This window comes from Myxocyprinus asiaticus, chromosome 4 (assembly GCF_019703515.2).
Source record: "Myxocyprinus asiaticus isolate MX2 ecotype Aquarium Trade chromosome 4, UBuf_Myxa_2, whole genome shotgun sequence".
In the NCBI taxonomy this organism is placed as follows: domain Eukaryota; kingdom Metazoa; phylum Chordata; class Actinopteri; order Cypriniformes; family Catostomidae; genus Myxocyprinus; species Myxocyprinus asiaticus.
Window position 1 is genome coordinate 21,933,948 of NC_059347.1, and position 22,843 is coordinate 21,956,790.

At 38.7% G+C, this 22,843-nt stretch overlaps 1 protein-coding gene across 2 annotated transcripts; it reads left to right on the plus strand.

Annotated features, from left to right (window-relative positions):
* The first annotated feature begins 7,736 nt into the window (after positions 1 to 7,736).
* Positions 7,737 to 20,884, plus strand: mtx3 (metaxin 3). 2 transcript variants are annotated; one of them, XM_051696051.1, is made up of 9 exons: positions 7,737 to 8,008; positions 8,570 to 8,639; positions 8,843 to 8,919; positions 14,466 to 14,558; positions 14,690 to 14,872; positions 15,173 to 15,249; positions 17,759 to 17,931; positions 18,811 to 18,899; positions 19,819 to 20,882. In XM_051696051.1, exons 1-9 carry the CDS (start codon positions 7,928 to 7,930, stop codon positions 19,915 to 19,917), a joined length of 942 nt encoding a protein of 313 aa, XP_051552011.1. In that variant the 5' UTR covers positions 7,737 to 7,927; the 3' UTR covers positions 19,918 to 20,882. The 2 variants fall into 2 exon arrangements, with proteins under 2 accessions (XP_051552011.1, XP_051552012.1); XM_051696052.1 differs by lacking the exon at positions 18,811 to 18,899 and having other exon boundaries at positions 19,819 to 20,884.
* The last annotated feature ends 1,959 nt before the right edge of the window (positions 20,885 to 22,843 follow it).

Genomic DNA, 22,843 nt, shown 5'->3' on the forward strand with positions numbered 1-22,843 from the left:
CAAACTGACAGCTAGAATGATCTGCAAAGCTGTCATTGCTGCATGTGGAGGATTTTTTGATGAGAACTCTCAAGTAGTTTAAGAAGTTATAAAAATTTTTTTCAAATTGTAATAGTAATTTTTCACATTATTAATGTCCTGACTATACATTGTGATCAGCTGAATGCCACTTGAATAAAAGTACCAATTTCTTGGAGAAGGACATGTGACGCCATGCAAGAAGCAGACGTGTGAGAATATCTCGAAAATATGAGCCAAAGGAATTACATACAGATTGTTGGAATTCCTGAGCATGAAGAGGGCAGAGATATGGTGAAATTCCTGGACGAGAACTTCCCGAGTCTGCTCGACATAACAGGTCATAAACTGGAAATTGAGCAAGCTCACAGAGTCCCGGCTCGCAGATCTGCTGAGGGAGACAGACCCAGATCAATTCTGGCCAAATTTCTGAGATCTTCCGATAAAAATATCATGTTGCGCCAGGCGAGGAGCAAAGGAAAGCTTTCTTGGAGGAATCACAATATTTTCTTGTTCCCGGACTTTACGAATTCAACGAGAGAAACGCGAATGTAAGAAACTCTTACATCAACGGAAGACTGCTTTTGCACTGATGTTTCCGGCCAAACTGAGAATAGACACCAAGGACGGCAGCAAAGTATTTACATGTCCCAAACAGGCACTCTCTTTCATAAATACATTGGAATGAGTAAGCCATTTGAGGATTCTTATATTAGTGGACTGACTCGCTGTTTAGTGACTCGATTGTCTGAGGAAGTTGGGCACCATTTTTGTTTCTTTTTGCGTTGGCTCCGCCTAGCATCTGGAGTTTGTTTTATGGAATAACACTTCCTTCAAGAAACTTTTGCATTGACAGAAGATCGTTTTTACACTGAAGTTCCCGGCCAGAGTGAGAATGGACACTATGGATGACCGCAAATATCTACATGTTCACATAAAGGACGTCTTTTATAAAGTTGACGGCTGAGTAAGTCATGGTGTATTTATTTATTTTTATTTTTATTTTTATTTTTTTTTTGCGTGGCCTCCGAGTGAGTTTGGCTCTTGATCATCCAAGGAACAGGGATGCCTTTTTTTTTTTTTTTTTTTGTGCTGGTTCCGCCTAGTGGCTGGAGCTTGTCTTGTGGAATAACACTGCCTCGGGACAGTTGTGAATGAATCTGTTCGTTCTTTGTGCTTGCGCCTCCTGTTGGCTGGAGTTTGTTTTTGTGGAGTATTTTTAAAGAACATTAGAATGATTACGTCATCAGCCATACTCATAAACAGGTGGCTCAATGATCACTTGGTTGTCTGTCCGAGGAAACTGAATGGCTTTATATCAGCTGGAGTTTGTTTTGTGAAGGAACACACCTTCGAGACAGTTCTGTGAATGAATCTACATGTTCTTTGTGTTTATCCTGCCTGTTGGCTGGGGTCTGTTTTACAAAGTATTTTCTGTTATGTAATTTTGCCTCACAAAATTTGTGCAGAAGCACCGGACTTGAGCAATCCAATGGCAAAGTTGTCGCGGGGACTCTCGTAGGCATACATGGACCTTTTGAGTTTAGAGAGATGGACGCCAGTGGGCTCTGTCGAGCGCGGGGTTAATGCGCACGTTTTTCTTTTTCTGTTTGTTTGGTTCGGGGGGGGGTTCGGGGTTTGATTGTTGCAGTAATGGGGAATGTGTTCTGTATAATCTTGTGTTTGACACACTCTTTTTTTTAAAAAAATTTATTATATCAATATGTCAAATGTTAATATGAATGGATTATCTCTCTCCACATGGAATGTGAATGGGTTGGGGCACCCTATAAAAAGAAGGAAGGTTATTTCTTTTCTTAAGCGTAAGAAATATGATATAGTGTTTCTTCAAGAAACACATCTTTCCCTGCAGGAAGCTGAAAAATTTGGGAAGATATAGGGGTGGAAATGTTTTCTTTAGTGCTGGCTCAAGTAAGAGCAGGGGAGTCATTATACTGATAAATAAACATCTACAATTCAAATATCTCAAACAGATTAAAGATAAATTAGGGAGAGTCATTACTGTTTTAGCTGAAATTCAGGGACAAAGTCTTATTTTGGCTAATATTTTTGCACCTAACGTTGATGATCGGGGCTTTTTTATAGATCTTGAAGGGATGTTGCAAGCTGCTGGCACCCCTCATGATATAATATTGGGAGGAGACTTTAATCTTTTGATGGACTCAGTCCTTGATCATAGTGAAGCAAAAGTGTGTAAGACCCCTAGAGCAACATTGATGCTTCACAGGATGTGTAAAAATCTTGGTCTCACAGATATTTGTAGACTTTTGAACCCATCTGGTAGGGACTATACATTTTTTTTTCATTAGTCCATTAGATTTATTGTAGAATAGATTTTTTATATATATATCTAAGTCCCTCATTTCATCTGTTGTTGATTTGCTCAATTGGAAACATTTTAGTCTCAGATCACGCCCTGGTAAGTTTAGAGGTGTTGCCACATTCGGAGAAAAAGAAATCATATAGTTGGCTCTTTAATGTATCCCTTTTGCAAAATCCTGATTTCCAACAAATGTTAAAGACTGAAATCAATGTTTATATGGAGACCAACTGGTCCTCAGTATCCTCTGTGAGCGTGGCTTGGGAGGCACTTAAGGCGGTTCGTAGGGGTTGGATCATACAGTATGCCTCATTCATCAAAAAATCCAAAACACGAAAACTTGTAGAGTTGGAAGGGAATATTAAAAGTGCAGAGGCAGAGCTGAAGCGCTAAATGTCGTCTGATGGCCTCAGAGAATTGACCCGATTGAAATACAGGTATAATACTATTTTGTCGCGGAAGATGGAGTTTTGGTTATTTAGGGCAAGACAGTCATATTTTGAGTCTGGAGACAAAGCAGGGAAGTTTTTGGCTAGATATATAAAGCAGAGAGAGTCTTTTTCTACCATTCCCTCAGTGAAATCTACTGGTGGTGAAATATTTACCACAGCCACTGATATTAATAATGCCTTTAAAGAATTCTTTCTTGATCTTTATAGTTCCACTATAGTTCCATCTACTGATGAATATATTAGAAATTTTATGGAACCATTAGGACTCCCTAAACTGAATTTTTTTTAGATCTTATGCTACAGAATTGGCTCCACTTTTGCTAGAAGTTTATATGGAATCATTAAAGAATGGAAAGCTTCCGCCAACCATGGCACAAGACCGGATCAGTCTGATTCTTAAAAATGACAAAGATACAAGCGAGTGTAAAAGTCACCGTCCAATTTCCCTGATCCAGCTAGATGTAGAAATGTTGGCAAAAATTCTGGCTAACCAATTAAGTAAAGTTATGAAATCTCTTATACATATAGATCAGGTGGGGTTTATTCGAGGCTGCATCTCTTCTGACAGCATAAGGCGTTTCATCAATATCATGTGGTCAGTGGCGAATGATCAGACTCTGGTCGCTGCCATCTCACTTGACACCGAAAAGGCCTTTGATATGGTAGAATATGAATATCATTTTAAGATTTTGGAAATATATGGGTTTGGAAATACTTTTATTGGACGGATTAAGTTACTTTATAGACACCCAGTTGCGGCGGTACAAACAAATGGATTAATTTCAGATTATTTTACTCTGAATAGGGGCACCCGGCAGGGTTCCACTCTTTCCCCATTATTGTTCTGCCTTGCCCTGGAACCATTAGCAGCCGCGATAAGAAAGGAGGATGATTTTCCAGTGGTGACGGTGGGAGGTGTGGCGCATAAGCTTTCACTTTACGCAGATTATATTTTATTATTCGTCTCCGACCCCACTAGATCTATGCCTTGCCTCCACAGAATTATCAGTTCCTTTTCTAAAGTTTCGGGAAACAGAGTTAACTGGTCTGTATCCAAAGCTTTGGCACTGACAGTGTACTGCCCAGTAACGGCTTTTCAACCAGGCGCCTTTCAATGGCCCAAACAGGGCATTAAGTATTTGGGCATTTTATTCCCAGCAAATTTATGTGATTTAGTCAGATTTAGTAGAGTTAATTTTGACTTTTTAATAAAAAAAATTTTGAGCGATGTGGGCTTCATTATATTTATCTATGATTGGGAAGGTTAATGTTAGTAATGTCCCCCTCTCTTACTTCAAGCTATTTGATAGCATAGCGAAGTCCTTCATTTGGAATGGAAAGTGTCCCAGGTTACATTTCAACAAGTTACATAAGCCGATTGACAAAGGTGGGCTAGGCCCACCCAAAAAGATTATGGAGAAGTTAAGTCACACCCCGTTATCTCGCATTTACACACAATATGGACAAAAGTGTCCAGAGTGTTTAACTCGGATAATTATTTAAACATGATGGGGAGATGGGGAGGGTGGCTGCCTTCGAGGAGGGGTCGAGCAGAAGGATGGGAGTTAGGGATCTTTTCAACAAGAAATGGGGCAATTACTTAGCATTTTTGGGGGAATCTCGAGGAGGGGAGGTGGAGGGAGTAATTTAGAGTTTTTTATTATTATACTTGATTATTGTATTTTCTTTTTTTTTTTTTTGTATTTAGTTTTGTGTGTTTTTTTTTTGTTTTTTTTTGGTCTATATTCTATTGACCACAGGGGTGTTCGTGGGGGGGGGGGGGGGTTAGGGTGGGGTAGGAGTTTGGTAGTGGGAGGGGATATAGTGGGGGTTTAATGTTAGAAGTGATTGATTCACTATATGTTGTTTTTTTCTTTGTGTTAATTTATGAATCAATAAAAAAAATTAATAACAAAAAAAGTACCAATTTCTTTCCATAAGAGCAAAATCTGTACATTATTCCAAACTTTTGGCCGCCAGTGTGAATTAAGATATCAGTAAATAATTATATACATTCAGACATTCAGATACATTTAGCTTGAATATTCTCATTTAGCATGAATATTCTCATTGTAACACACAGAATTAGGTAAAATTATTTTTGAGAGAAGGCCATATCGATATCAATAATACCACATTGTGATACATTGAATTCACATTCAATATGTGCGTGTCTGGGGTGCTGTAAAGACTCCAGTAATGCTCTTAGAGAGAGAAAAGAATGCACGGAACATTTAAGCTACTATCTTTCACTAACAAGCATTATTTTTGTAACATACAGTATAGGTTCAAAAGCTGGCAATGCCATCTCACAACCACTCTTTTCATGAAAAATAAATGATCTAATCCATAGTAGAAGTTGCTTATCTAAACTTGACAGAAAAAATAAACTAGCTGTAATGTAATAAATCTTCTATATGTGCCCCTCTCTTTCTGTACATATGTAACACACACACCATGAGAGTTGCATAATTTTAGAGGAAAACTGAATGACAATCCAATCTTTTCTAAAGAAATGTGAAGTAAACATATGAGAATCCATAAAATTGTCTCTAAATGCACACATATTTGGACTACATCTTCTAATGGACGTTGTTTACTGAAGCCTGGCAATGACAAAAAGATGAGAGCTTGCTTGCTTTAATGGACATGCGTGTCTTTATTACATGCTTATGTCCATAATTCTTGTTTTGATTTTGCATGTCAGATGTGTATTCCTTATAAAACTTAAGGAATTGCTCTTACTGTAAAAATTATATCATAAAACAGTGGTGAAATATCAAATCTGGAGATTACGCCTTTCTAATGATGTATAGTTGTTGCAATTAAATAAGAACTGTATGTAGAATAATGTGAAGTGAAGGTAAACAATACCGATCGCAAATCATGGGGTCATTGGTAATCTTTTCATGAGAAGGGATAGTTCAGTACCAGTACCAGATTCTGTACCAGTCAGCACTGTCATGCTGCTTCTCCTCTTTCTTTTCTTTTGTCATTCTAGTCTGCTAAGTATTGCCAATCATTGGTTTCAAGTGTCATTGCAGTGTACCCCCAGCTTGGGGCCCCAGGCAATTGCCTGGCTTGCCTGTCCCGTGAGTCCGCCTCTGTTTAGGTATGCCTTCATAATAGTGGATGCTGAGACAGTGGGATCCTAGGAGGAGGGCTGTCTGCAGCTGTGTCAAGATGGTAACCCCCTGGCACCCAAAGTCTCGTGAGAAACCTGATCCTACCACCAAATCTAACCCTAAACCCAAACTATGTGTCAGTAATTGAGATACAAAGGTTAGGTTTAAGGTTGGATTTAGTGGTAAGGATCAGGTTTAGGAGAAGGGGTAGGTGTAGGGTATCAGTGGGACTCCAAATAAACACAGTAGACTCATTCGAGATGAGCAAAATCTGCGCACCACCGGTGATCACCGCGAGGTGCATGCCAGTTAGAAGAGTGTGGTCCGACTTGCTCTGATGTCATGCTGACATATGCCAAAAAACTCTCGTGATGGCGAGGTGGCTGTGCCAGGTGGCCTAGTCGAGCGCAGTTGCTCTTCCCCGACTGCGTTGACTAAAGGCATAATGGGAAATAACTTGCTGACAACACAGTTTGATGCTCATTGGCTTAAACAACCGTGATTTTTGTTCTCTTTTCAAATGTTTGATTTTTTTAATCTCTAATATCATGTTTATATGAGTATAAATTATATGTGACTATTCCCAACATTCAGACAGTGCAATCTCTGTATGGGATATGTGATTGGTATCATATTTCTGAAATATCTAAAATACGTCTTTATTCAGCTAAAAATGGATGGAAAGACACATCTTATGGGGGGAATTAAATAACAGGTACACTGAGTGTCTTGTTCATCATTTATTTTCATTGAAAAGCAACAGAATTTAAATTGCATCCACTTTATTAACAACTAAGCACTTGAATAATCAAGAGAGCAGCCATCTACTCTCGTCTACTTTCAAAGCGAGGTGTTTGGCATCTCGAACGAGCCTAACGTCGCGTGTGACTCTCAGGAGACTTCGGGCAAACAGGAGGTTACCCTAGGCTCGTTTGAAATGGCAGAGGGTATACTTTGCCAGCTGAGGAAGTTCAACCTGCCACAGGAGCTGCTGACACAGTTCTACTCGGCCGTCATTGAGTCTGTCCTGTGTACATCTATAACTGTCTGGTTTGGTTTAGCCACCAAATCAGACAGAAGGAAATTACAACGGACAGTCAGGATTGCTGAGAGGATTAATGGTGCCCCCCTGCCCACCCTCCAAGTCCTGTACGTCTCCAGAGTGAGGAAACGTACAGGTAGAATCACTCTTGATCCCACACACCCTGCCCACTCCCTCTTTGAACTGTTGCCCTCTGGCCAGCGCTACAGAGCACTGAACGCCAGGACATCCAGGCTCAAGAACAGTTTTTACCCTCAGGCCATTTTCCACATGAAGAATTAAACTGCCTCAGGACTCCCCCATAGTACAATAATGTAAATACATATCTCATGTACATATGTAAATTCACATATTTAATTCAATAACTATACATACCCCTACCTTACACATACATTACCACTTGCACATGTACATACACCATTCTGTTATATGTTCTATTATTTGTATGTCTATTTATACTCTTAACTTGTTTTATATTCTGTCTCACTGTTAATGTTCTGTGTGTACTTGTTTCTCCTATCATCACCCCCCCACCAAAATGAGAAGACTTGCCAATAAATCTCATTCTAATTCTGATCTTATATTTCAGAAATATGATACCAATCACATATCCCATTCAAAGATCGCACTGGCAGAGTGTTGGGAATATTCACAGATAATTTATACACATAAAACTTGATATTAGAGATAAAAAAATCTAACATTTTAGAAGATAACGAAACATCACGATTGTTTAAGCCAATGAGCATTAAGTCGTTTCCCATCGTGCACAGCTCGGAAAAAACAACTGCTGCCGCCTCATTCTCCCGGGACATTTTTTGACGTCGTCACGACATCGCAGCAAGTCGGACAGATTTCTAACCGGCATGCACCTGACGGTGATCGCCGGTGATCGGTTCTGCGAATTTGCTCATCTCAAACGAGCTTATTCCCATGTTTTCAAACAAACATGGTGGAACCCATAGAGCTGATCTGCTGGGGAGGCGACTGGGATCTGCCGTCTGTCCACACAGACTCTCTCATCGTGCTGGTAAATATACAGGCTGTTTTAAAGGCTTGTATAAAGGCACTGCTATATTTATTCAGGAATGTCTTTGTATTTTTTTTTTTTAGACGTGTCCTTTGATCCGGATAGCGACAGCTAGCAGTCTCTTTGGTTAATAAAAGTCTTATAGCTAAAGACAATGCACAACTCAACTGATGCTTCTTACAGTAACTGTTATGCAAAAAGCAACTCAGCTGCATTGCATTGGTTTGACTGGTTGATAATAGTAAACATGTGTTGCACAGCTTGCCGGTTTTATATGTCCTGAAGGTCAGAGGAATTGCTGAAATTATGTGATGGTATGGGCACTTTATGCACGCGTTTCACTATTTGTATCTCCTACCTATAGACTTATAGATCATAGATACGTGCTTGTGTTTTGTGCAGCTTTTAGTTGCTGCTGGCTTAAGTCACCGATAACCCTTTGCAGAAAATGCATAATAAAAGTCCTAGTGGCATTAGAGATTTTTTTTTTTATTATCAATATTTACACTCCTTTAAATGCATCAACTATTCACCTGGTATGTTCTTAATGTTCTCCCATAGGCGTATGCAAAATTTGCAGGTGCAAATCTTACGGTAAAATCTATTGACTGGACATGGAGGACTATAACAGGTCAGTAAGGAATGTATGTGAATGTATGATGAAAGTATGTTATGTAACCACAAGTATCCATGCCAATGTTATGTTGTTGTGAATGCTTGACGTTGCCGAAGTGCATAATTTAAGTAGGTATATGGGCACATGTAGAATAGCCTCTTTGATAGTTAAGCTGCTGCTGTCGAGCTGTCATGTATGACATGTTTCTCCCTCCACAGCCTCAGTGCCACAACTACTCTATGAGGGATCTACTGTCACAGAACCAAAACAGATTCTAAACTTCCTGAGAAAACAGGTAATTCATATCTACAGTTTATATGAATAGTTCCTTTATGTCGTTATTGTTACTGTTTATATAAATAGTTCCTTTATTTTGTTATTACTACACATATTACTACATGTTGACCCTCCAGTAGTTACTACATACCAAACGATTCCTCTCCAGCGACTCCTATTTCCCTTCTCCTCAATGTAAGCCTCGTTGTTGTGTACCCACCGCCTCAAGGAATATCACCACCTTTATCAACATCGGTCTTCATCACGTAATCTATCTACACTTCAGCCCAGAACTGTTACGTCATCACTTACCTGCTGTCTCTGTTTGTGTTTTTGTCTTGTGTCAATAAACACCTGCTTGGGTTCAAAAACCATCTTCGAGTCTGAGTATACGTTACACTAAGACTAAGTCAAAAAACGTCTTGAGATTTTTGTCTGGCCCAATGGAAGATTCTGCTTTTACAGGCGGTAAGCACCCGTAAAATAAGACATCTTTGAATTTGAGTGACTTTGCTAGGTAAGGGGGAGGATTAGAGGTGTAGAATTTTAAAATAAAGTATAACTGCACAGACAGCTGATTGCCATCCCAAATTAAGTATTTAGTGGTGGCCAGTGAGGCTGCACAATATACAGTTGTGCTCAAAAGTTTGCATACCCTGGCAGAAATGGTGAAATTTTGGCATTAATTTTGAAAATACGACTGATCATGCAAAAAAACCTGTATTTTATTTAAGGATAGTGATCATATGAATCCATTTATCATCACATAGTTGTTTGGCTCCTTTTTAAATCATAATGATAACAGAAATCACCCAAATGGCCCTGATCAAAAGTTTACATACCCTTGAATGTTTGGTCTTTTTACAGACACACAAGGTGACACACACAGGTTTAAATGGCAATTTCCCACACCTGTGGCTTTTTAAATTGCAATTAGTGTCTGTGTATATATAGTCAATGAGTTTGTTAGTTCTCACGTGGATGCACTGAGCAGGTTAGATACTGAGCCATGAGGAGCAGAAAAGAACTGTCAAAAGACCTGAGTAACAAGGTCATGGAACTTTTATAAAGATGGAAAAGGATATAAAAATATATCCAAAGCCTTGAAAATGCCAGTCACTGTTCAATCACTTATTAAGAAGTGGAAAATTCAGGGATCTCTTGATACCAAGCCAAGGTCAAGTAGACCAAGAAAGATTTCAGCCACAACTGCCAGAAGAATTGTTCAGGATACAAAGAAAAACCCACAGGTAACCTCAGGAGAAATACAGGCTGCTCTGGAAAAAGACAGTGTGGTTGTTTCAAGGAGTACAATACGACGATACTTGAACAAAAATGAGCTGCATGGTCGAGTTGCTAGAAAGAAGCCTTTACTGCGCCAATGCCACAACAAAGCCCAGTTACAATATGCCCGACAACACCTTGACATGCCTCACAGCTTCTGGCACACTGTAATTTGGAGTGACGAGACCAAAATAGATTTTTGTTTGGAGAGGGGTCAACAAGGCCTAAAGTGAAAAGAATACCATCCCCACTGTGAAGCATGGTGGTGGCTCACTGATGTTTTGGGGGTGTGTGAGCTCTAAAGGCATAGGGAATCTTGTGAAAATTGATGGCAAGATGAATGCAGCATGTTATCAGAAAATACTGGAAGACAATTTGCATTCTGAGCTGCGCATGGGACGCTCTTGGACTTTCCAGCATGACAATGACCCTAAGCACAAGGCCATGTTGACCCACCAGTAGTTACAGCAGAAAAAGGTGAAGGTTCTGGAGTCACAGTCTCCTGACCTTAATATCATCGAGTCACTCTGGGGAGATCTCAAACATGCGGTTCATGCAAGACGACCAAAGACTTTGCATGACCTGGAGGCATTTTGCCAAGACAAATTGGCAGCTATACCACCTGCAAGAATTTGGGGCCTCATAGACATCTATTACAAAAGACTGCACACTGTCATTGATGCTAAAGGGGCAATACACAGTATTAAGAACTAAGGGTATGCAGACTTTTTAACAGGGGTCATTTCATTTTTTTCTTTGTTGCCATGTTTTGTTTTATGATTGTGCCATTCTGTTATAACCTACAGTTGAATATGAATCCCATAAGAAATAAAAGAAATGTGTTTTGCCTGTTTACTCGTTTTCTTTAAAAATGGTACATATATTACCTATTCTCCAAGGGTATGCAAATTTTTGAGCACAACTGTATGTTTTTTTAATTTTTTTTACTGAATACAAATTAACTTAAGGTACACTATATTGCCAAAAGTATTCGCTCGTCTGCCTTTAGACGCATATGAACTTAAGTGACATCCCATTCTTAATCCATAGGGTTTAATATGACGTCGGCCCACCCTTTGCAGCTATAACAGCTTCAACTCTTCTGGGAAGGCTTTCCACAAGGTTTAGGAGTGTGTTTATGGGAATTTTTGACCATTCTTCCAGAAGCGCATTTGTGAGGTCAGACACTGATGTTGGACGAGAAGGCCTGGCTCGCAGTCTTCACTCTAATTCATCCCAAAGGTGCTCTGTCGGGTTGAGGTCAGGACTCTGTGCAGGCCAGTCAAGTTCTTCCACACCAAACTCGCTCACCATGTCTTTATGGACCTTGCTTTGTGCACTGGTGCGCAGTCATGTTGGAACAGGAAAGGGCCATCCTCAAACTGTTCCCACAAAGTTGGGAGCATGGAATTGTCCAAAATCTCTTGGTATGCTGAAGCATTCAGAGTTCCTTTCGCTGGAACTAAGGGGCCAAGCCCAGCTCCTGAAAAACAACCCCACACCATAATCCCCCCTCCACCAAACTTCACAGTTGGCACAATGCAGTCAGACAAGTACCGTTCTCCTGGCAACCGCCAAACCCAGACTCGTCCATCAGATTGCCAGATGGAGAAGCGTGATTCGTCACTCCAGAGAACGCGTCTCCACTGCTCTAGAGTCCAGTGGCGGCGTGCTTTACACCACTGCATCCGACGCTTTGCATTGCACTTGGTGATGTATGGCTTGGATGCAGCTGCTCGGTCATGGAAACCCATTCCATGAAGCTCTCTACGCACTGTTCTTGAGCTAATCTGAAGGCCACATGAACTTTGGAGGTCTGTAGCGATTGACTCTGCAGAAAGTTGGCGACCTCTGCACACTATGCGCCTCAGCATCCGCTGACCCTGCTCTGTCATTTTACGTGGCCTACCACTTCGTGGCTGAGTTGCTGTCATTCCCAATCGCTTCCACTTTGTTATAATACCACTGACAGTTGACTGCGGAATATTTAGTAGCAAGGAAATTTCACAACTGGACTTGTTGCACAGGTGGCATCCTATCACAGTACCACGCTGGAATTCACTGAGCTCCTGAGAGCGGCCCATTCTTTCACAAATGTTTGTAGAAGCAGTCTGCATGCCTAGGTGCTTCATTTTATACACCTGTGGCCATGGAAGTGATTGGAACACCTGAATTCAATTATTTGGATGGGTGAGCGAATACTTTTGGCAATATAGTGTATGTTATCAATGCATTCATCAGTAAAGTTTATAAAGATATAGGAAGCAGAAAATATTAGGCACATGTCTAGTACACGTCTAGTATTTTGCACATTGGATAAGAACATTAGTGTAGAAAGGAAAAGCATGTTTTGTCTATAATATACATTTGTCTAAAAATGTCCTGTATAATATACAGGAAATAAAACCAAACCTTCAAAATAGTGCCAGTAAAGGTGGGGTAGAAGAATAGAAATAGAAAAGATAATTGTTATATGAGGAAATATTGTGCCTATAGACGCATTCTTAATATAAATATTTGGAATAATGTCCTCTTTCCAAGATGTCCCTACCAACTTTTAAACCAAACCTTCACCCTTGTCGTAAATTCTATTAAAAATATTTTGTAGTAAAAATGGCAACTGATCTAGCTAAAAAAAGAAATTGTCTAGTAATAACGTGATTAAAAAAAAGAAAATTGTGTTGTAAAAATTATATCGTTTGTCATTTTAACTAGATGTATTTGACGTGACAATTAATTGACAGCTATTAAATATGCTTCATTCACTTATATCCACAGTACACTGTCAGGGAATTTGAGGAAAGGACCCAAATGCAAGAGGCAAATTAAAGGGCTTTATTACAAAATAAACAAAATACAAACCAAACACTCACGGGTGAGAAAAACAGAAACAGGACTAAAAGACTCAAAGAAACAAAAAAACAGGAAAACTGAATGAGAATAAAGAGCAGATCAGGAACAAACAGACAAGGTAGACACACAAAACAGTCTGGCACAGGGCTGAACATGAGAGGAGCTTAAAAAGTGAAGGTTAATGGGAAGCAGGTGCCGCTGATAATGAGTAGTGTGGAGTAAGGAGCTGTTGACTGGGCAACAGAGCTAATTCTCTATGTGGCACCTGCAAACACAAGAGGGAGAGGGTGAAACACAGAAACCACACACAAAAACACACACAAGAAACAAGCAGGCAGAAGAGACGGTCATGATCCTACCACAATATGAATAAAGACAGACAAAAAGTGTCAGGGTCATGACAGTACACTTGCTGCTCAGTATGGGTTAAGGTCTAAGCACTTTGTATCCAAAATAATGTACAATGTAATAATAATGTAAAATATTAGGTAGCCTATGTGGCAGCACTGTGCCATCTACTGTTTTGAAAGAGGACATTGCACAACCTATATGTGAGAAAATCTGTATTGATGCATTTGTGAGAAAATCAAGACTGTGGCCAAAAGTCATGTGACTCACAAGTGGTATGCATTTGTTCACATTGAATTTTGTATTTGTTCAATAATTCTGTAGATTGGGGGGCCTGGGTAGCTCAGCGAGTAAAGACATTGACTACCACCACTGGAGTCGCGAGTTCGAATCCAGCCAGGTCTCCTAAGCAACCAAATTGTCCCGGTTGCTAGGGAGGGTAGAGTCACATGGGGTAACCTCCTCGTGGTCACTATAATGTGGTTCGTTCTCGGTGGGGCACGTGGTGAGTTGCGGATGCTTCGGTGGATGGCGTGAAGCCTACACACGCGCTATGTCTCCGCAGTAACGCGCTCAACAAGCCACGTGATAAGATGCGCAGGTTGACGGTCTCAAGACGTGGAGGCAACTGAGATTCGTCCTCCGCCACCCAGATTGAGGCGAGTCACTACGCCACCACAAGGACTTAGAGCGCATTGGGAATTGGGCGTTCCAAATTGGGGAGAAAAAAACAATTCTGTAGATTTTCTAGAATCTGTGAAATATGAAATATTTGTGAAATATGATGTATGTTTATATGAAACACATTTTTTATATTTGTAAAACACAGCGCATTTGGTTGTTAAGCTAGTGGTACACAACAAATACCATTCATTTTCTCTTAAATTGTCCTTTGTTTTTGCAAATCGCTTTCTGTTTATTTGAGAGTCGAGTTTTACAATGCAAAGTGGATTGTGTTTGTTTGCAAAATGTTCTATTTATGTTTAGTTTTGGCACAAATCTGGCTCTAAAGATAATGTGACCTGGACATGTTTTTGTGAGATTTACCCTAATTTAAAATGTGCCCCTTAATCCACACAGAGATTCGATGCTGACTATGAGTTGACCGCTAAACAAGGGGCAGATACAATGGCTTATATTGCACTGCTGGAGGAAAAACTGCGGCCAGCTCTGGTAGGTGCATCTGCAATTCACATAATTTTTTTATTTTTTATTTTTTATTTCTGGTATGCATAATGTTAGTAATGTAAAATATAGTTTTTATGAATGAAGTTTTGAATTATGTGTTTACTGTTCATTGTAAGCTACACACGTTCTGGGTGGATGCAGAGAACTATGCTAACCTGACCCGGCCCTGGTTTTCATCACATTCTCCATTCCCCCTCAACTTCTTTGTGCCGGGTCGGCAGGCTAGCTTGGCTCTGTCCCGTATCTTACTGACCAAAGGAGAGTCACCATTGCTTAACATCACAGAGGTAGAGGGAAAGGTATGATGGTATGAGGTATGATTTGATAAACTGCCAAAAGTGTCATGCGTGACATTGAATTCATCTACAATGTTTTTGAATGTCATGGTAATATGAAGTGTATAAAAGGTTGTCTGAGAAATGTCTGCAGTTTAATAGATGTAAAACAGTTTAACTCACTCTGGAAAAGAGTGTCTGTTCTCCTGAACACAGTTTAGAAACCAGATGGTCATGAAATGTGGTCATTTGACACAAAGAATGTGCTATTGTAGTTATGTCATATTTCATAATTATATGGTTAGTAATAGAATTGATTTTCAGATCTACACTGAAGCCAAAGAGGGTCTGAATTTGCTCTCCCACAGACTTGGAAACTCCAACTACTTCTTTGGAAACACGTGAGTTCTTTAGTTCTTATGCTGTAATATTAATCACCTTTCTTTTTCTCCCCAATTTGGCATGCCCAATTCCCAATGCGCTCTAGGTCCTCGTGGTGGCGTAGTGACTCGCCTCAATTCGGGTGGCGGAGGACGAATTTCAGCTTCCTCCGCGTCTGAGACCGTCAACCTGCGCATCTTATCACGTGGCTTGTTTAGCGTGTTACCGCGGAGACATAGCGCGTGTGGAGGCTTCACGCCATTCTCCGCGGCATCCACGCACAACTCACCATGTGCTCCACCGAGCGCGAACCACATTATAGTGACCATGAGGAGATTACCCCACGTGACTCTACCCTCCCTAGCAACTGGGCCAATTTGGTTGCTTAGGAGGCCTGGCTGGAGTCACTCAGCATGCCCTGGATTCGAACTCGTGACTCCAGGGGATATTTAACAGCTTTTTAAGAGAATGTGTGTCTATGAATTCATGCAAAGTCTCTATTTGAGTAGAGCTCAACTGGGCTTCCTTAACAGCTAGTAAATCAATCAATAGAAGTGAATACATAAATAGAAGTGATTTGAGACCAAAACCAAATTTCATCTTGTCAATAATTACTTTTTAGAAAATCTATGCATTTTGAATAGCATATTTATTCAATGAGGTATGAGAGGCTAATGGCCATTCCATATTATGAATATTATCAATGCTAAACAGTGTTGTTGGGAATGACACATGCTGGGGTGGACCGCAAGACAACCACTTGTCGAGCTCATTAACAGATCATAAGGGAAAGGGAGTAGAGAGAAACTAAACAAATGATAATATACCGTATATGTTCACAGTATTGCACATTCTCAAGAGCCTTGCTTTTATAAAGCAGTTATTACATAATAATAAGGACAATTTTATTTCATTAAGGAAATTCATTAAGCGCAATCCTTCCACTTGGAGATCTTGGGCTCTCTTTTTGTGTGTGCAAAATGCAGCGCAATGACTGTGCACTGCGTCTTATTTAAATTTCATGAGAGTGCTAATTCTGAGCGCAATTTTCATGCCAGCACAAATCGCAAGCGGTCTTGGGTGGGACTGTTTGCGCTGTGGGTGTATGCATACAAAAATGTGGCTGTATTGTATGTAAATGAAGTGGCTAAAAGTGCAATTTGCTATTTTTCTGAGAAATACATTAGATCATTGCACTAAGATGTTTCAAAAGCAGGTCTGTTTTCAGCGCAAAGTCTAAATTCAGCTCCTACATTTGCAGTTTGAAGATTACACCAGCAGCTGGTAATAAAATTCATGTACACACTCTGAAAATATAGTAGAACATCAATTTATATCCCTGATAATCACTGAGATTAGAATTAAACCTTCTAGAGGTCATGGTTTATTTTTCAATTATTATTATTTACAATTGTATTAATGATCTAATTTGTATTGGTATTTTTTCACCTGTTGTCTAAGAGTGATTTATTGGTTACTGCAAAAGGGGCCGGTGAAAGAAGTTGGAGAGGGTAAAATGTTTGGATTTGGTATGATTTTTTTTTAAAACACTTTTTTTTTTAATTACATTTTCGTTTTGTTTGAAGTGTCATTTTAATTTAGAAATATTCTTTGGTTTAATTATTTTGTATTTCAATATATGATTTTTGAATGTATTTTTGTATTTTTTATTTTTAATCGGTAGAAGTGAAGTGTGTGCCGAGCAATCACAGTTAGTACTAGCTATGATTTGTGTGTCAGTAGATTAAAATTATTAGTAATATTACATTCTCTATAATTTAATGGAACGTACATCCAAATCCTGATGAGAATCACATTTTCTATGCATATAAATGGAGCGTGTCACTGTCACAGAAATATTCGGCACAGAAATATAAGGAGCTTCAGTTAATGTTCACATCAACCATCAGAATGGGGAAAAAATGTGATCTCAGTGATTTCAACATGCTGGGCTGGTTTGAGTATTTCTGTAATTACTGAACCCCTGGGATTTTCAGTCTCTAGAATGTATAGAGAATGGTGTGAAAAACAAAAAACATCCAGTATTTCAAATCAGCTGTAAAATTGTGCTTCTTTACCTCAGATTACAAAAAATAAAATTAAAATATTCCCCGGCTTGTATAGCTCATGCGCATTCTCGAGTTCATTGACAGGCAATGTCTGTATCTAAAAAGTGATTGCATCCTTTATCTGTAAATTATGACTTCCAACTGACTGTTGGGCATTCTAGTTTCTTCCATTCATTTTAATAAAAGTGGCCCGTCTCTGCTAAATAGTCTCTGGCTTAGTAGCGCTAGCACTCTTAAAATAGGGCCCGTAGTCTCCGATGCATCAATCTACTTAGTGCTAAGGGTAATAGTTAGCCTCTATGGGTGCTGTGCAGTGATATACATAGTAGCTAGGTGAACAGGTATTTCACATTATAGCTGATATAATTCATCCATCAACAGAACTGTGTTTTATAATTGATGTGCTGAGATAAATGTAAACTTTTTTTGTGTCAGAAGTTCAGTGTTTTCCATCTCCCAGACCTAAAAGCCTGGACGCGTTTGTGTTTGGTCACATTGCCCCCATCTTTAAAGCCCCTCTGCCCAGTGGGCAGCTTCAGAAGCACCTGAACCAGCTTGATAATCTCTGCCATTTCTGCAACACCGTCCTTAAAAATTACTTCACTGATGCCACATCTGACAAGAGAATGGATGGTAAGTAGTAAGAACACTGTCACAGCTGCTGTAGTCCATTATTAATAATAAAAAGAAAAAGTATTGGGCCTGCTTGCCTGCTTTTTGCTTTTTCACTATCTTTATCACTAACTTTTTATTAGTTTATCTCCATCTCTATTTATGAAATCTGTTGAATCAGATAGAATTACAAAATTTAAAGGGATAGTTCTCTCAAAAATCATTTGCTCAGCCTCATGACCATGGAACACCAAAGGAAAGGTTAAGCAGAATGGCCAAGCATAAAATGAAAGTGCATACGGATTAGGGGTTGAGTTCCAAAAAGAACAACAACAAAAAAGCACCATAAAAGCATAATAGAAGTAGTCCATATGAAATGTGCACTATATTCCATGTCTTCTGAAGCCATATGATAGCTTTGTTTGAGGAACAGACTGAAATATAAGCTATTATTCACTGAGAATCATGCCTTAAATTTTGCATGACAGCTGTGGTCCCCGTTCACTTTTATTGTATGGAAAAAAAGCAGCTAGGACATTATTCTATAAGTACTCCTTTTGTGTTCCACAGATGAGAGTAAGTCATATGGGTTTAGAACGACATGAGGCTGAGTAATTGATGACTGAATTTTAAATTTTGGGAGAACTATCCCTTTAACTACACTTTAATGATTCATCACCTTCCCATTGCTTTCAACCTGAGACATTTTGTGTAAAGCAAAAGCTAAAAGAGTATTAACAGCATCATCCTGGGGCTTGAGGCTATTTTAAGTGATTTGCTACAGTATGTCTCTTTGGCTGCATTCTGAATCTGCACTAACATTTCTCCCATGTGCATGAAAACATCTGCTTCTCTTTAGAATCAGTGTCTGTCTTTTCTCTTTCTTTGCTCTTTTGTTAGGCACACCGACAGCTTCCCATGATCCTGTTGATGCAAACCTCCAGAAACTGACACAGCTTGTTAACAAAGAGTCCAACCTTATTGAAAAGGTCTTGGCAAAATCTGCCTATTTGCTCCTTAGTTTAATGTCATTGGAAATGAAATGTCATATCTCATAACTGAACTGCATAATGTACACTACTGCTGTAAGTGATTTTAGCGTTATGAAGCTTTCATGCGACTGAGCCGTTTAATTAGCCACGCCCCCTCATTTCAAAACCTGCCTTCCAAAGATAATTTTGAGACCAAAACAGAGCAAAAGAGCAGCATTGTTTGTTCCTGTGGCTGTCAAATTCAACAGTGGCACGATAGCGCCCTCAACTGACAAACATTATGAATTATAGCCTCAATGATCCGCTTCAAATACAACTCTATGAGAACGAGCAAAATGATTGACAAGTGAAAAGCGTCAATGTCCACGGACACATTTTTGTTTGCTGTTTACAAAGTCTACAGCTGTCACAGAGACCGGTGAGATATCTCAGGACACTTATTTCACTAATACCTTTAAGGGAGTAGGAAAAAATGTTTCCATGAAAAAAATCGCTTACAGCACCTTTGACTGAATGTATGTTTCTCATGATCTTAAATTTTTTTTTTTTAAAGGCGAATGCTTAAATGCTGGGAATTAGTTTTGTAGTGTAATAATTATGAGGCTTATAATAATTTCTTTACAAAAAATTTTTTAATGGATGTGTAGGACCAAATTGGTTGTTTGAGAGTGCGTAGAGCTGTAGTTTAGGCAAAGTGTGGCTAAAATGTGGATAATAGGGATAATAAAGTATAAGCAGGTCTGTCCAGACTTTTGACTGGTAGTGTAACATGGAATCTGGAATCAATATGATTCAAGGGCAGTTTGCACATGGATCAAAGAATTCAGTTCTTGGTCTTCTTAAATGTCTTTTGTATTTTCCACTGGTTGTCCTGTGGATCTAAGTGTTGTTACTGTGATGTGGGTTTATGTAACAGATGGATGACAACCTTCGCAGCAGTCCCCAGCACAGACCGCACAGACATGAGGCCAAACCCTCAGCCCTTGCCAGTGAGAGGAGCTCCACCCCTGCCTGAACCCCATCCCCGCCCCTTTAAGCACTGACTTGTGCATTATTTATTCACCAGGAAGGAGGATTGCATTGGAAAGTATTTCCAAAGCTACTCCCATTATATAAAAACTCTAATGGGCTGAGGTCATAATAAATCAATGCTAGTTTTTGTTGTTGCTGAAATGTGGGCTAGAGAATTGCTTGTCTTCTGTGGCTTGTGTGATTGATTTCGCAACACACAACAATCATGGACTCATATAAAGGGCTAGTTAAATGGGGATTCTCTGTATTTAAGAACCATTAGCACATGCGGTATCTACATATCATTAAAAGGGAAATTAACACCGCTTAATTAAAGCATAATAACAGCATTGAGCTGACAATTGAGATTGTTGAGATAAATTGTTGACAGTTGAGATGCTGACTTATAAAAGACCAGCAGCCTCCAGTTACAACACTTTGCTTTTCATTTTAATTATTATACAGTATAAACTTTGCACAAGCACGATTCTAATAATTAATATTAGAAGTCTAAATATATTTATCTTTAAGGTTGATAAAAGCTCTCATTTAAATGCACATGGCATGCAAGCTACTGTATTAATCAAATGTCCTCATTGTGCTTCATTACAGCATGACTGATTTAATTCCACCATTCCATATTTTGCTCTGATCTCATTCTTGATTGCGTGACTTTACACTTCTTTTTTTTTTTTTTTTACTTTTAGTGCAAAAAGATCACTTCCCACAGCGTATTTGTGTGTGTGTGTGTGTGTGTACTGTGTATACATTTATTATTCATATTCCTCTGGAGATTTTTTTACATGAAAGGAACGCCTTAAATGTCCATTGCAGTGCCATGCCCTCACTTGACTCATTTGTTGTTGTGTCTCAAGAAACCGTATATTTCATAATGTATCAATGTACTGCAATGTTCAAATATAAGTACATTTGCAATAAAATAAAGTTCTTTGATAAATACTTTTTTCTGATTAAAAGGGGGAGAACACATTAACACGTTTAATTTAAAAGCTGTTTAGTTAGTTTAACTTCAAACCCACAATTGTTTTTTTATATATTTGCTTTGAGTGGATAGTAGTTACAGTACATCCTAACATATCTTGACTTTATAACTAGTTCATGATTAAAAAAAAAAAAAAAAAAAAGCACAACTTTCCATTTAGCTCCAATTTTACAGTAATGGAGAGACAGCTGTAAGACTTCTTGTATGGATGTCACATGGAAGCTATTACAACTCACCACTTCCAAAAATTCACATTCCCTCAACTGAATGGAAAGGACAGAACACAGGAGAATTTACCCCTGTCCTTTCCCTTTTTTCTAGATTTTTAAAATTGGTAGCCAGTGAAACACCCATTTTTCTATGAGAATTTGACTCATTTAAGAAAACATGTACTGTAGTGGATTGACGTAGATTTTTTGGTTGCAACAAAGATGATTAAATCTGCTAAAATTATTAAGAGTTTTACAGTCAGTCAACCCTACATAGGATTCACTAATTCAGTGTAGCGTGAACCCTGCTAAGGCTAATGGTGAAATATTAAAACAGCAAGACAAATTCATAATTGCAGTTATTCTTGTTTAAGAAATATATATATATATATATATAAAGAACCAACAACAAACGAGTTTCTCAATTGCACATTTTTAGAGGGAGAAAAACAAACAAACATTCAAGACAACAATTCACCTCAAACGTGACAGAATCCCTCAAATAATCAGTTATTTTTCTGTTCCTTTGAATGAAAACAAAAAAGTTCACAGATCAGTTCTCTTGATTATTAAATCAGACTCATAAAACAAACGGTTTAGACTTGATTCTAATTAATTATATCAAATTCAATTAATAGAAAAAACAGATTCAAAAGAAACCAAGCTCATCGATGAAATGACAAAGACTGTTTTAATCCTTTCCCTTTGATTGGGTTTAAAAGTGTTAAAATACTGTATAAAGTGCATTTGTTCCTGCTTTCCCTTATTTTATTGCATTCTTTTCGTTCTTTCCACTTTTTGAATCTGGCGAGCTGACTCAAAGTTTTGGTAATGGCAGCATGTTCTGACATTGCAGCACACAATGTTCCGCCTGTCTTCTTCTTCTTCTTCTAAGGTTTTTAAGAGCGGTTGGCAAACCAGCTTATAGGTGCTTTACCGCCACCTACTGGACAGTTAGTGGATCACAAGATGTTCCACCTGTAAACCATCAGTCTGATTGTATTGTTGCTGTTGTAGCACTCCGTCTTCTATTTCTTTCTAACACCATGACTTGTGAGCATGAGTTGAATGCAAGTAACATCCAGTAACTTCTTTTAAGAACATTTATTAAAACAAAAAATTAACTAGAGAGAATGTTACAGTCAAAAATAAACAAATAAATAAATAAAAACACTGTCTCGCTTCAAACTCACATCTTCTAACTAAAAGTCCTAGAGAGATGACGTCACTATGCAACGTAATTGCACTGAAAAAAAAAGTGATTCCTTGCTTTAGCAAATATTGCTCATTAAAATAAACAGATTTTACTGAAAACGTAATGCTGTCATTTTTCCTTAATGATCTGCCATTTGTGACACAAGATATTGAGATTATGTTGTACTCATAATAATAAAGAAACTTTGCTAATTATTTTGAGTGAAGCGACAGTAATCTGAAGTTTAGTAAACCCAGCCACATGATGCAGAATATGATTGAATTTTAAGCAAGTATATTTGGGGCTGGCTGATATTTTGGATGAGGAGAGCTCCTGGTGGACAACACAAAGTTTTTGCCAAAAAGTTCAAAGGTAAATTACTTTAAACATAGTGTGAAATCAGTGGAGTTTTTTCTGTTGCTATCAGTTTTCTGTGTATTCAAGTTTCAATTAGCTTAAAGAAGTAGTTAACGTTACGTTTCGTTTGCAAATCTACAGTATATTAAATGTTTGTCTGCATGAG

What these genes read in the sequence shown, in the direction of transcription:
- mtx3 (XM_051696051.1), top strand. Translation starts at nt 7,928, where the DNA reads ATGGTGGAACCCATAGAGCTGATCTGCTGGGGAGGCGACTGGGATCTG. An exon ending in GACATGGAGGACTATAACAG is followed by an intron (nt 8,640 to 8,842) that starts GTCAGTAAGGAA and finishes CTCCCTCCACAG; the next exon opens with CCTCAGTGCCACAACTACTC. An exon ending in AACTACTTCTTTGGAAACAC is followed by an intron (nt 15,250 to 17,758) that starts GTGAGTTCTTTA and finishes TCCATCTCCCAG; the next exon opens with ACCTAAAAGCCTGGACGCGT.